This window comes from Meriones unguiculatus, chromosome 6 (genome assembly GCF_030254825.1).
Source record: "Meriones unguiculatus strain TT.TT164.6M chromosome 6, Bangor_MerUng_6.1, whole genome shotgun sequence".
In the NCBI taxonomy this organism is placed as follows: Eukaryota; Metazoa; Chordata; class Mammalia; order Rodentia; family Muridae; genus Meriones; species Meriones unguiculatus.
In genome coordinates, this window is record NC_083354.1 from 46,980,738 (window position 1) to 46,995,003 (window position 14,266).

At 45.5% G+C, this 14,266-nt stretch overlaps 1 protein-coding gene across 2 annotated transcripts in view; it reads right to left on the minus strand.

Annotated features, from left to right (window-relative positions):
• Window positions 1-11,473, minus strand: part of Nphp3 (nephrocystin 3) — a 37,619-nt gene extending 26,146 nt beyond the window's left edge. Inside the window, exons 1-6 of one of the 2 annotated variants that reach the window (XM_021647791.2) lie at window positions 10,746-11,470; window positions 9,181-9,306; window positions 8,114-8,264; window positions 5,600-5,752; window positions 4,534-4,667; window positions 2,211-2,371 (exon numbers count right to left, since the gene is read on the minus strand). In XM_021647791.2, coding sequence (XP_021503466.1) covers window positions 2,211-2,371; window positions 4,534-4,667; window positions 5,600-5,752; window positions 8,114-8,264; window positions 9,181-9,306; window positions 10,746-11,126 — 1,106 coding nt within the window. In that variant the 5' untranslated portion in view covers window positions 11,127-11,470. Of the gene's footprint in view, window positions 1-2,210; window positions 2,372-4,533; window positions 4,668-5,599; window positions 5,753-8,113; window positions 8,265-9,180; window positions 9,307-10,745 lie in introns of both variants that reach the window. The other variant, XM_060385394.1, reaches the window with a different exon arrangement.
• Between the last annotated feature and the right edge of the window lie 2,793 nt (window positions 11,474-14,266).

Consider the following 14,266-nt stretch of genomic DNA (forward strand, 5'->3'; position numbering starts at 1 on the left):
CTATAGGAAACCACAGCCATAATTTTTAGAAGGTTCTGGAAAAAATATAATCTATTGAGGTTTTCTATACCATAGAAACATTGCAAGCAATTTCCCTTTTCAAGAAAATACTAAGTGAAACATCTCAGGAGAGGCAAATTGATGTGCATGTAAGGAGGGAAAGGGGCTTACAAAATCAGAACTTTAAAATAATTCCAAAGACAAAAATGTCATATTAGGTAGTTCTGTACCAATCATCTCTACTGATTCGCACGTTTTCCATGTTGACACACTGACTGAACCCCATGAAAGCCCAGCATTGTAACTGTCCTTTCATGCTGTTTTGGGAGAAAGGTCTGAAGTCCACCTGAACACTAGTGTGGACCTATTTCAGAACCACACCCTGTAAAGTCGACACACGGGGCAGCTGGATGTGGGGCTCCGGCATGTGGTTCAAACCCTCTGGTGGGAGGAAAGAGGGCGGCTCCCTAGTGGGGAACTGCTGACATCGAGAGGAAGGAGGCCAGCCAGCTCGCCCATCTGCTCGGGAGGATCCAGCCAGAGAGGCAAATGTTCAGTGAGTCGGTAGAGGAGAAATGACGTCATGAGGCGGAAGAAGCCAAAACAGTGGGGCAGAGGAGCAATGGAGGCAGATCAGCCATGGACAAAGAGCTCCCACATACCTACAGTCCATGAGGTGATCTATCTATCGGGTGTGAGTGTGTGTGTGTTGCACTGTGTATATGAGTGTGGCGTATTTGTGTGTGTGTGTGTGTGTGTGTGTGTGTGTGCGTGTGTGTGTGTGTGTGTAAATGGGCATTCAATCTAAGGCTTCGTGAACACTAGACAATTACTCTACCATTGGGCTTTATCCTCGCTCTCTCCTTCCTTTTGGCCTCCACATTCTGAATGCCGGAATTACCGACACGCATGACCGTGCCCGTTTTTGTGTGGTGCTGGGGGCTGATCCCAGAATCTTGTGCAGGCTAGGAACGCCCCCTCCCAGCTGGGCTGCATACCTCTAGCCCTTGATTTCTCATTTTGAGGCAGGATCTTGCTAAGTTGCCTGGGACAGTCTGCAACTTGCAATCCTCAAAGACAGCTAATGCCCCGCACGGCTTCCTCCAGTCAGCACATCTGGATAGCACAGCTAACTTCCCGTGAAGCCCATTTTGTCTTTTATCTATATCTACACCATCTGTATTGGACTGATTAAAAAAAACCTCATAGGTAAGATTCATCAACATGGTTACATTCACGTTGAAACCGCACATCTCTCAAATTGTATCCAAAGAGAGAAGGCAGTATGGGTTACTGTGCACTGAAATGAGAAGCCGCCAGCTTTGCTCTGTAAAGTCAGACAATACACATTTTCGGCTATGTAGAACATAGGGTTTCTGATGTAAGTACTCCACAGTACTGTTATAGTATGAAAGCAGATGCTAAAAACAATCACGCAAATCAATGAGTGTAACTGTGTTCCAATGAAATTTACTGACAATACAAAGTGAATAACGTGTAATTAATAAAAAAATAAATTAAAAAAAATAAATAAAAGAAAAGAAAAAGAAAACGTGAAAGGATTTTTGAGAAACCAGAAAAAACCACTATGGTAGCAACAATATAATCTTGTTTTCTTGTGCAGAAAGGGAAAAATTCTTTGCGTCCTAGAGATTTACATCTTCAACAAGTTAAAGTGGAACATTTGTCAACTTAATTGTTAGATCATAATTATTGCCAAAATTGGTAAGGTTAGAAACTGTATCCATCTATTCAAGCAGATACCTAATCTTCACATTAAAAAAGGGAACCACTGTTTTAAGTCATAAATACAGAATGACTTTGTTTCGATAGATTGCCTTGGTGATTTTTGTCTTCATCTGTTATATCAAGAAATGGGGTGATAAGTTCATTCAAATAAATAAAAGAGATGTTTTCATGGCTTGTAAACAAAACAAAACAAAAAAACTTACTGACAGAAGCTGGTATCTAACAGCATTTGGCCCGGGGGCCATGATCTGCCACCTGCTGATTAAACAGTCCTTATATTAACGATCCTGGTAGCTCTAATGGTATAAACTTTACATTTTTTATTTGAGTGTGAGGCATTTTAAAGTTTATTAGATTTCACACACTGTTTTTGACTATGAGAATGGAATTAGACTTTATCTTCAAGTTCACATTAGTTACAGCTAGTGCGAATATAAATTAGAGATTTTTTTTTGGCTTACCTTGGCAATGTTGAATGAAGGAATAAAATAACTAAAGAACTCTTCTCAATTTCCCATTTCCTTATCGTGAGGTACTGATTTTCAACATCTATTGGAAAATAAACAGCATGGAAAAAATATCCCATTGTCTCGCACATTCTTTTAAGTTTAGGTGAATGGTCCTAAAAATGAATTAAAATATATAAATGGTATATTTATAGGTGTATAGAGAATCTTATCACTTAAGAGGCATGCTTTAGAACAGCCTCTTTAAGCTGTATTCTAATACAAAAAATCAAAATAATCACATTTTAAAAAATCTTATAGAGCAAAAGTAAATTTCTTTCTAGAAAAAAAATAGCTTAACAAAATGGCTATTTTCTAGCTCAGAAAATTATTTATTTTATAACCAAACAACAGAAGATAGTATTAGGTTAATTTGATTTGATATTTCTTATTATTATATTTTTATCATGAATAATTTCTTTTATTGTTTTAAAGGATCCAAATGTAAATCTCTCTCTCTGTCTCTCTGTGTGTGTGAAATATGGTACTTTAGCTAGGAAATGTAGTTTCCATGATAGCAGGCTTGCCTAGCATATGAAAACCCCTAGATTTCATTTCCAGAAACATAAAAAATTTAAAACGCTTAATGAAAAAAATATTGGTCTATGATAAAGGATATTACTAAATAATGATTTTTATGCTAGCAATTAGTTAGAAGTCTCCAGCTGTCCTTGGGAGTAATCTACATCCAATTTACAGATGGAAGCTTTGAGATTTAAAATATTCTATGATTTCACCAAGATTAAGTAATATCACAGAGTAACGTTAAATAAATCTGTTAACAATCTGTAGACTATGAATTCAGCAGGTTTATCCTGGGGCAGATGCATTTAAAGTTCACTTGCGACGGTAGCAGACAGATTTCTCCTTCAAAAGGTCAGGTGGCAAATATTTTTACAAAATTAATAATGCTTAATAATTCATGTTATAGCGGGGACTTTTTCAGTGTCTTTGGTTTTCGTCCCAATTAACTCCTTCAGTAGAGCAGCTATAGATCAATTGCTCTCTCTCTTTTTCTCTCTCTCACTCTCACACACACATACATAGTCGCACACATACACACAGATTTGGAGGTGCTCCAATAACACTTTTTAAAACAGATAATAAAGTATGGATTTCATATAGTTTTCACATAATGAAACAGTCTTCTTATATTTCTTCTTTCCAGTAATTTCAAATATAAAAGCAAATCTTAGCTCTGGGCTACATGAAACCAGGTAGTAAGCCAGGAGTGGCCACAGGCTGTAGCCGAACTCTACTTTAGAGTATGCCCATGGGATGCCTTGAGAAGTTCAAAGTCGTGATAAGGATTGAACTTTGATATTATCTAAAACAGATTTAAAGTAAATTAGACATAGCCAAAGAAGGACTCAAACACTGTGGAGAATACTTAATACGAAAAGGCCATTTTACTATGTAAATTTTTAACTATAGTTTCTACTAAAAGTTAAGACATTAAGACATTGGCTTTTGTTTGCTTGTTTTGTTTTTCAAGACAGGGTTTCTGTATATAACAGCCCCGTTGTGGAGCTTGCTGTGTAGACCAGGCTGGCCTCGAACTCACAGACATCCACCTGTCTCTGCCTCCCGAATGCTGGCATTACAGGCACGAGCCCCTAAGACAGTGGCATCTTAATGATGTGTTTTAGGTTTAACCTCTTAGTTTCATCTTCATGCCTTAGCTCCTGTCCCTGTTTTAGCAGAAAGTTAAAAAAAAAACTAGTCGTCTTAGCATAATGTCGATCTTCACACACGTGAATACTCACCCGAACTGTATCACAAGCAAGCCCAGGATGTTCGGTACTTTAAGCTGGATAATCGCACAGGTATCGAGCTACTTAGTTAGGTCAATTACAGTCTGAATGTAATGTTAATTTGTATTTTGTTTGTTTTGAGATGGGATCTCACCGTGGAGTCGAGGCTAGCCTCGAACTGTAACCCTTCTGCCTCCGTCTCCTGAGTGCTGAGACTGCAGGTGTATGCCACCGCCCCAGCTTCTCTATCTTTTTTTTAAGATTTTTTTTTTAATGCATATGGGTGTTTTGCTTGCATCTGGGGATATGTACTGTGCGCATGCCTGGTGCCCACGGAGGACAGAAGAGGGCATCCAACTCCCTGGGACAGGAATTGCGGTCGGTTGTGAGCCACCACGTGGGTGCTGGGAAACAAGCCCGGGTCCTCTGCAACAGCAGCCAGAGCTCTTAGCTCCCGAGCCATCTCTCCAGCCCTAGATTTTGTATTTTCAATGAGTCGATACACAATTTATGACTGTTCTCACCTTGAGGAAAAGTTCCATTTCGGGCTGGGTTTCGTCAGAGTAGATGAGGTAACATCGGACTGAGTGACTCCACAGGGAGAGTGACAGCAAGGGGGTGACCTGCAACAAACCAGCCACAGCAGCGTCCCAGTCATCTGGAAGTAAAATTCCCATAAATCCATGAGCAATTTACCAGAATACAGTTGGCAGAAGAATTCCAAGTAAATCTGAGAAAACCCAACAGACACGGGCTGGAATCTGTTGCCACGTGTTAACGCCAACAAAGCTAGAAGAATGTGATCAACTTCTAGCCTCATGTTCTCCTGTGGCATCTGAGGCAATGAATGCCACTAGTGGTGTCCCCTGGAGAGCCATGGATCCCCAGGATAGTGGCTCCAATTCTATTTTTACGCGAGCCACTCAGTTGTTCTGCTATTTGAAGGGAGCCTGCATTCCCAAGGTGATGTCTCATTTCTCCTCCTCATTCCTGCATGCAACGAGGCAAAAAGAGAGCTCAGGAACAGCGTAAAACGGAAAGCAGGTTTATGCTATTTAGTAGGAAGGGGAAATTGTGAACTATGTGACAGTCAAGAACACACTCTAACAACGCTCTGCATTGTTCCAGTGAGATGATTTCACTGTTTTAAGGAATAGAGTGGAGCTCCTCACAGGCTCTTGGGTCTGCAGTGATTCTGCAGTTCTGAACATCTCAGAGCTTTGGGGGTACTCAGGAATACTAAAATGATAGACACATTCTTGTGATCTAACAGGCCTTTTCATACTTTGCTTTATAACACCCTCTTTCAGTACTATCAAAGGAGCAAGACTTTGCTTCTCACTTCCGCTATGTCACAGTCCTGCAGCTCAACAAAAGCACCTGCAAGTTCAGAGACTGACACAGCTGCTAGCACCTGGGTGGCCAGGATGGCAGGAGTAGCATGTTACGGCGATTCACCTCAGACTGGTTAGTTACCGCCTCTGTACATACTGGCTTGCCAACGGAAGGTGCCACAACACTAATATCAGGCCCTGGTGCACAAGATTCGAGAACACGAGGGTCACAGCTGCTGGGCAAGGGACCGGTTACCTCGGTTGATATTTGCAAAGGGGCCTTCCACGTCTATAGAGCTGTGGGCAAACTCGGGGCCTCTGAAGGACTGCTGAAGCTGGATCATGCTGCCTATGGAGTGCTCGCTTCCCAAGGCTCGGCTGGCCCAGTATTCGCACTGGGTTCCGGCAGCTGTCATAAACCAGAAATCAGAATTTCATTAAGACCCGGTTACCAAATATCTTAAAACTCATCACATATGTCAGAGAGGGGTTTTCATGTCAAGATACGCTACTTACAAATGCAATAAGCACATCCAAATGTTGGCTTTCAAAACATTTTGGCACTGACCCTTGGCAAAGCACCTCTGTTCCAGTTAACGGAATCTGGTTAATGGAATTCTGGTTATCATCTCAAAATCAAAGAAGGGATTAAAATAGGAAAAGGAAGAAGTAAAGGGAATTTAAGAAGCAAAGGGACTTTAGTAAGAGGCAGTTTAGGGCCAGCAAGATGTCTTAGCATGTAAAGACACTTGCTACCAAGCCTGAGGATCTGAGTCCAAAACCTGGAGTACAATACACACACATATACACAAAATAAATTAATTAATAAGTGAGATGAAAAATTAAGATGAGGCAGCTTAAAAACACCACAAACAATTCTAAAAATCTGCTTGCAGTTGGACATTTACACATCAATTAAGATGTGAAGGAACTTTTTTTCTCTTGAGACTTAGCCTTGGCTGTCTGGGAACTTACTAGGTAGACCAGGCTGGCCTCAAACACAGAGAACTCCCTGCCTCTGCCTCCTTATTGCTGAGATTAATGGTGGATGCCACCATGGCCAGTTTATGAAGGGACTTTGAAGGGAGACTGTCAAGAGGCGCTGACAACTAGTATCCTTCTGGTTTAAACCAATGTACCCAGGAGAAATACCAAGGAGAAAGCATTAACTTGTTTCTGTTAACCTGCAAGACCATCACAGTGGCTTTGATACCTTGTACATTTGAAAAAGCCAATATGGAAGCAGTCAGTCAGACTTATGCCACAGCAGAAGGCACTTTCTCAACTGCTCTTGGCCAGTGGGAATCACTGCATCTTTTTCTCAAAAGTTAGTGATAAGAGTCCCAGGCTGCCAGTCACAATCCAATGGGAATAAAATGAACACTAGAAAGGAACTGCTGGCTGCCATATCTTACTCCCAGATACATCACTCTGTAAGTCCACACTACGACCTTTATAAACAGAGGTCCCACAGTGTCTTCTCCTTACACCTACAAGAAGCTTTCTCCTTTTCTCATATTACTCACAGTTGATTAATATTTCCTTGAAGAACGGAAAATGCCTTCGATTCTGTGGTTTCAGGCTTTTCATTATTACTAGAAAAGTGCTTTATATGTTCACTCTCAACCCGGAGGTTTTACGTTGAAAACAGTGACATACAATGCAGGTATTGTACAAGGCTGCAAATACATCACTAAATGGGAGGTGATCTGTGGAACATAACTCCAGGATGCATAGGCCCTCTTCACACTTTAGCTGGGCACACGTCTGCCTGGCTATCCAGTATACATTCCAGTCTTCCTAGGCCTGGCTTCCGCCAGGGGCATTTGAACAGAGGTAACTGTATTTCAGGTTGTGCCTTCAGGAAAACCAAGGTGTGTACCTGTGGTGCTATAATTTGTGTGTGTGTGCGGGCACGCATTTGCTCTGGCCCGTGTGTGGAGGTCAGAGGGCAGCTTCAGGAATCAGTTCTGTCCTGCAACTTTGTGGGGGTCCCAGGAGAGAACTCAGGTCATCAGGCCTGGGGGAAGCCAGGCCTGTGTGGTTAATCTTGATTGTCCAAGTGACAGGATTTAGACTCGCTGCAGAGACAAACCTCTGGACATGTTTGAGAGGGACCATCTAGATTAGGTTAACTGAGGTAGCAAGAGCCACCCTAAATGTAGGCTGTATCACACCCGAGGGGCTGGGGGTCCCGCACAGCGTAGAAGTGAGGAAGCAAGCTGAGCACAGATCTTTGCTGTGTTTCCTAACTGTGAATACAAGACCAGCTGCCTCATACTCCAGTGACATCCTTGCAGTGGGCGGAAACAAGACCTTCCTCTTTAGGTAGTTTGCTGCCGGGCATTTTGTCACAGCAACAAGAAAAGCATCTCACACACTCTCCCTTCTTTTTTTTTTCCTTTGGAGAAAATGCAGATGTGATCTAGAACAGCTACCTTGGATGGGGGTGGTGGGTTGTGGAGTGCTGGAGAGAGAGACAGTGACAGACAGACAGAGAGAGATGGAGAGAGAGAGCACACACAGGCACACCACGAACTAGGATAGTTGGTAAATATGATGACAAGAGAAAGCCTAGTCCCCTGGTATCATACACTTCAAGGAGAGGAGGTCCTGACAGCTGAACAGGATACTGGAGGCCCTCCACTGTTTGCAAGGGTAGAGTAGGCACTTTAAGCCTGTGCATAGAGAGTAAAAGATCTGCAGCAGCTGGCTCTGGGCATCACTGCATCTCTGCAGAAAGCGCAGCGTGAACACAAAGTGTGTTTACCTGTGACGTCTGTGCAGCTGTCGTCTGAGTCAGACTCCCCAGGGTCAAACACTTGGATACCCTGAGCCTGCAGCCTCTGAAGTTTGCTCTCCAGCTCCCGCTTGGCCCTCAGTAAGTCCTGAATTTCATTCTCTTTGGTCTCCCTGAAAATCTTTCAAGAAGTAGAATTTAATTTTGAAACTTTTTTTTTTCATAATCACAAAATTGTGCCACCAACTCTTCAGTGGGAGGGGGGACCATTTATTCATAAAGTCAGTATCCATGGGATTCCCAGTCTCCTCATCTGTAACAGAATGGCGTCTCCAGGCCCTTATTTTATTGTCCACAATGGAACTTGCTGGAAGGCTGGCGGCATGGGTGCATGTCTTGTGTGACATATAATAAGTTTGTTTTCCTCACAACAGATAAAGTACAGAATCTCCCCCAAACAGTTCACATGCTTCACCTCACACACATTCCTGGAGGCTGGAAAGATAGTACAGCGGCGAAGAGCACCTACTGCTCCTTCAGAAAACCCAAACTCTTGCAGCGTTTGGTTCCTAGCATTCACGTTGGATGGATCACAACGACTTGGAACGCAAGCTCCAAGGGAATCCTACAACTCTGGCCTCTGCAGGTGCTGCATTCACACACACACACACACACACACACACACACTAATTAAAGATAAAAACTTAAAATTTCACCCTCTCATCATTCAATATTTCCAATAAAATGATCACTTTCATATCTCCTTATCAAATAAATGATACCTAACTGAAAATACAAAACGCTTTCTTCTCTAGCTCTTCTGACCTTCATGGGTGTTACTCAATTTATCTTTATTCAATATGATATCAGATGAAATTTTTGTTGTTGTTTAAAAGACAGGGTCTCACTATGCAGTTCTGGCTGTCCTGGAACTTACTGTGTAGACCAGGCTGGCCTCCACTTCACTCTGTCGGCCTCTGCATCTAGAGTCCTGGGCTTAGAGATGTACACCACCACACCTGGCTCAAACGAGCTCTTAGAAAGTAGTTTTTAATGTGTGTCGCTTGGGGTGAGAGGTGGGAATACCAGGCATTTACCTTGAACTGCCTTTTGACTCTGTCTCTGTCGTGTTCAAATGTGACTGCTCTCTCCATGGCTTGGTACTTGGCTTCCAAGGCACCCTCTTTTTCCCGAAGTATCTTCTGGTAAGTTTTCTGAAGCGCCTGCAACGATTCATCTTGTTACCTCTTAACAAAAACGGTCTCTCACCTGCATTTTAAATGCTTATACATATGTTTACCTATGTTGGGATCTCTAATACTCTGCTCCCTATTTCATCCATTATAAAGCACTTCTATGTTATTGGTTTTGTTTTTTTTTTTCAAGCAAAATAGAAAAAAAATGCAAACATGTTTGAATTCAGTAGTGAGCTTTCAAAAGAAATGGATGCTTCTTCTTTGAACTAATTTACCAGCTCTGGAATTTTTCTATGCCTCATGTTTTTAAGAGAACAAAATTGCAATCTGTAAGGCTCAGCTTGAAGAATAATTAGGACGAAAGTTTCTGTGCTCCTTGGCATTATCTATTAATCATTTTACTGATCCCTTCCCCGCCCCACACACAGCCATTCACAGTCCAGATCCAGTAAATGCCAACACGGCTGAGTGAAATAAATGTGGAAGAGTTTTCTCAAGATCACGCAGGTAAGAAAGGAACAATGGGTTACACAGGGAATTGGGATGGCTGACAGGGGTGCTCTGTGACTATGTGGATGTCAGCCTTTCCTGCACTGGTCTCTTTATCCTGCCCTTTTCTACCTGCCAACTCACATGATTCAGTGTACACACATGAAGCCAGACACAAGAAACACGCAAGTCCACGTTACATAGGCAACTGTTTCGGCCTCCCAATATGCATAACAGATGATGAAGGACTTCATAAAACCTCATGGGATGATGCCTGACTAGAACGAAGGAGGCTTCTTTTAAAAAATCTGTTTATTTGAGTCCTACTTCGATATGGGCCCTGGAGCTTTCGGGCTGTCAGAGATCCTTCCCACAGAAAAGAAAGGCTTAAACACATGACCCTCCGAGAGGCTCTGAGACCATGCTGTGTAGTCCCGGAGTTTTGCTCTGAGAAATTTTGCTTTCCCTCCTATCTCTTATAAGGCCTACAATAGCGCGGCAATAACTGTTGAGTCCACCAACCAAATGGACTAAGGGAATCTGAGTACTCTCAAGGAAGGTTTTCAAACACAACACTTAAAGACGATGACATCGGGAGGTTTCCAGAAAAATGCCTGTCCTATCATTATGTCTACAGAACGTTACGAAGAAGCTGAGCCAAGAGCTCCTTCTTGGAGATAGGTTAAACCGGGAGAAGTTGTGTGAAGCTTCAGGGCTCGGGTTGATTGATTCAGGGCATCTACAAGAGAGAAACGGAAGTTAAAGGGGGCGGGGTGTCTGTGAAGATGCTGGTAAGAAATTATTTAAGACTCGAATAACACGTCGTCCTAAACCAGGAGCGGCCTCTGTCCAACTTGGAAAACAACTTGGTTTGCACCTGGGGTAGGAGGGTGGTGCCACCAAGCGGCCGAGCTGTGAGCCCGCGACTCAGTTTCCCCAGGGCCTCCCGCTTGGCGGCGCGCGGAGTCCCGCGTTACCTGCAGCTCCGCCCGCAGCCGCTTGTTCTCGGTGTCCAGCTTGGCCTCTCGGCGGCCCATGGACAGCAACTCCTGGTTCTTGCTGACCCGGAAGATCTCATACTCCTTCTTGAGCCGCTCGAACTCGGCCGCCGCGTACTCCAGCTCGGGCACGGACGAGCCGGTGGACTTGAAGCTGGCGCCCACCAGCCCGCCTCCCCCCGCCCCTCGAGGCAGCGACCCCGGCCCGGCTCCCGCGCCCCTGCGGAACGAGTTGCGCAGCAGGCGGGCCTTGGGCTTCACCTCCACCGGGATCTCGCAGGCCTCGCCGCCGCCTGCCCCGTACGTGTCCTCGATCACCTCCCCGCCAGCGGGGCTCACCAGCGACGAGGCCGTCCCCATGGTGCCCGTGGCCCCGCCGAAGTTTCTTGCCTGCTGGGTGCCAGGAGGAGGCGGGGCCAGAGGGCGGGGTCTGGCGAGCAGGGAGGAGCGCGGTAGCGAGACGCTGGAACCAGGGAGGGGCGTGGCCAGGGAAAGGGCGGGGCTAGAAGGGGCGGGGCACGAACATTCAGGGCGTGGCCGAGAGGGTGGGGCGGGGTGCGGAGGAAAGAGCGGGGCCGTGAGCGAGCCCGGCCTGGCGATTGGGGAGAGGGGCGGATCGTGGCACCGAGAGGGGCGGTGGTGTTGAAGAAGAACCGCTGCCTGGGGAGGGGCGTGGTTATAATTTCGGGGCGTGGCCAAGCAGGCAGGGCGCCTTGCGGCTGCGGGAGAGGAGGACTGGCAGGACGGGAGGGGTGGGACTTGGCACGAGAGGAGGCGTGGTTAGGTAAGAGCAGGGCCCGGAGAGGGTGCTGCGGCAGATTTGGGGGGCTTAACCCGGCTAGGGGGCGTAAATGCGGCAGCGGGGCGGGGGGAAGGGAGAGAGTCAGAGTCAGAGTCTGGAGAAGGTCCTGGCGGGACAACCAGAAGAGGAAAAGGCCGCGCCTCGAGGGACGGGAGTCAGGTTTCGGGCGGTGGCCGTCATAGCGGGCGTGGGCTTCTGAGGGAGAGACTGGGAGAAAAGGGCTGAATGGGGGAGGCTCGCAAGAAAGGAAGAGCGCTGTGGGTATCACGGCCGGGAGCTGGCAGAAACAGGCGGGGAGACTGAGCTGGGCAAGCAGGGCAGAACCAGGAGAAGAGCTAGACTTGGGACATCCAGAAGGGAGAGCTCCAGACTAAGCCCAAGCCTGCAAGCGGGAAGGGAGCTAGCTGCTCGGTTTCCTCTGCGTGAAGTCTCAGTCAGCAAGAACTAGATTGCATACCCACCAGACCCTGCTCCACCGCCGCTGATTCCGTGGTCCTCGGCTCCTTTCCAGAGACAGCTCAGGGCCTAGGGTGCCTCTCAATGTGCATGTCATCAATAAACGCCAGCCAGGAAAGAACTTGGAAGCGTCAGCACTTGAGACCACTCAGGACCGGCCTTTGATAAGCTCAGGTTTTATAACGGCTGGCACAAGGAGGGATGCTGGGAGCTGTATAACCAGACGAAATTATAATTGCAGGGTTTGCAGAAAGGGAACTCGCTATCTTTTCATTCTGTTTCTAGTTGACCTTGGTCTGTTAACTTATCTTCTTCCCCATCCCAGATTGGTGCTCCAGGTTAGAGGAGACGAAAAGGGCAGAAGTGTCTTTGACTGACATTGTCGTGGGATGGGCGCTGGTCCTCTTTATACTTGCCCTTTCCTTCTTAGGCAGTCTTGAAATTTCTTCAGAAGGCCAGCCATTTTCTCTGCTCTGCCATCATTGCTGGAAGGCCCTTGCCCAAGGATGATATGATTTTATTCCAGCTCTTGCTACCCCTTCCCCAGCTGCAAGAAATCTGTTGGCATTTTAAGCATCTATCCTAAGAACCTCCTTAGGCTGACCTGAGATAGTCTTTGGTGGCTCTTTTGACCGTAGACTTCCATCTGATCTACAGGCATCGTCGGGATTCTTGGAAAGCCATACTCTCAGATGTAGATAACCAAACAAGATGCCTACCAGGAATGCTGAGGCAAGGAAGGGGAAGCTGTGAGGATTGGCAGAAGGACAGTGCTGCATTGCCAACCCCACAGGGACTTTTGAGGCCGGGATGGCCCTATAGAGTTGTCCTAGGTTGCTTTGGGGGCTAGGACTCCAAATTTTCACTTAAGCTAGCCATCTGCTCCCTTTAGCTGGTGGAGACTGATGGCTGAGAGTGGTTTGCTGTCAGCACCTTCAGGAGCTGAAGTCACATCTTTGACTCATCACGTTTACCGCGTAGCAAACAGCCTTTTCTCCAAACAACTCTGGGAAGGCTGGTCCATTCTGATCGCTGAACAAAGGTCCCCGAACTCCTTCCTTCAAAGTACCTGGCCATCTTTTCTCTGACCCCGTAGATATTTTTCTGGCCTTTGTACTCTTCTAAGTTGAAGGATTACATATTAATTTCTCCACTCATTACCATAAGGTTTCTAAAGGAAAACATTTGCTCTACCTAGGTACCCAAAGAACTTCCCTACATTCTCAGATCCTTTCTAGTTGCTGATTTCTAATGTCTGCTCCTTTAACATAGATCAGAGATTTAGGGACCATTCTCTAGATTTTTTTTCCTGCCTTCTTCCTTCCTTTTTTTTTTTTAAGCCATGGTCCCCTGTAGCCCAGACTGGTCTCAATCTTTCTTTGTAGCTAAGGATGACCTTAAGCTTTTGATCCTCCTGCCTTCACCTGCCAGGTGCTGAGAATGCAGGTATATGCCACCATGACTAGTTTATGTAGCGCTGGGAATCAAACCTAGTGCTTTATACATGCTAGGCAAACACATTCTGTCCCAACCTCTAGACAGCTGACAATTCATTTGAAAATGTCCATCTTTGGAATGTGACTCAGCTGAGGACATCCATGAGTGTGCATGCATAAAACTCATCACCCACCTTCTCCAAATGACAGAAACGAACTGCACTTTACTGACACTGTGTGAATTCAGATTCTCCTAAGAGCCCTAAAACAGTCAGTCTCTCTTTTCCCATCGTCCCTTTGGTGATGTCTCCATGTTTGACATATACTTCACCTTTGTTGGGACACATTCCTTTTGTCAACAACATGGTTGCTGTTTTCCTTGTGATACTTTCTGCCAACTCTCATTTCTTCAAAATGTAGCTCTTTTCTCTGACAGTTATCCAGAATGCTGGATGTTCGTATCTCTTGAAAGTTCATCCTCATGCCAACAGTTACAACAGTCATTGCATACTCTGTGCAAAGCCCTGCAAGGATCACTTTTCGTTCTGCATCAGTTCATCCACACACGTGAGGATAAATCTCCATTGTCAACCTGATAGGATTCTGAGTCATCTTGGCATGTCTGGGAGGGCATTTTCCCAAGAGGTTTAGCTGACAACGGGTAACTGTGGGCACCACCTTCTACCTGCTGGGGTTCCAGGGTGAGTACACAGGAGAAGGCGACTGGGCCATCAGGATTCATCTCTCTCTATTTCCTGGCTGCAGATGCAATGTGAGTAGCCTTCTCATAGTCTGGCCACAATTCC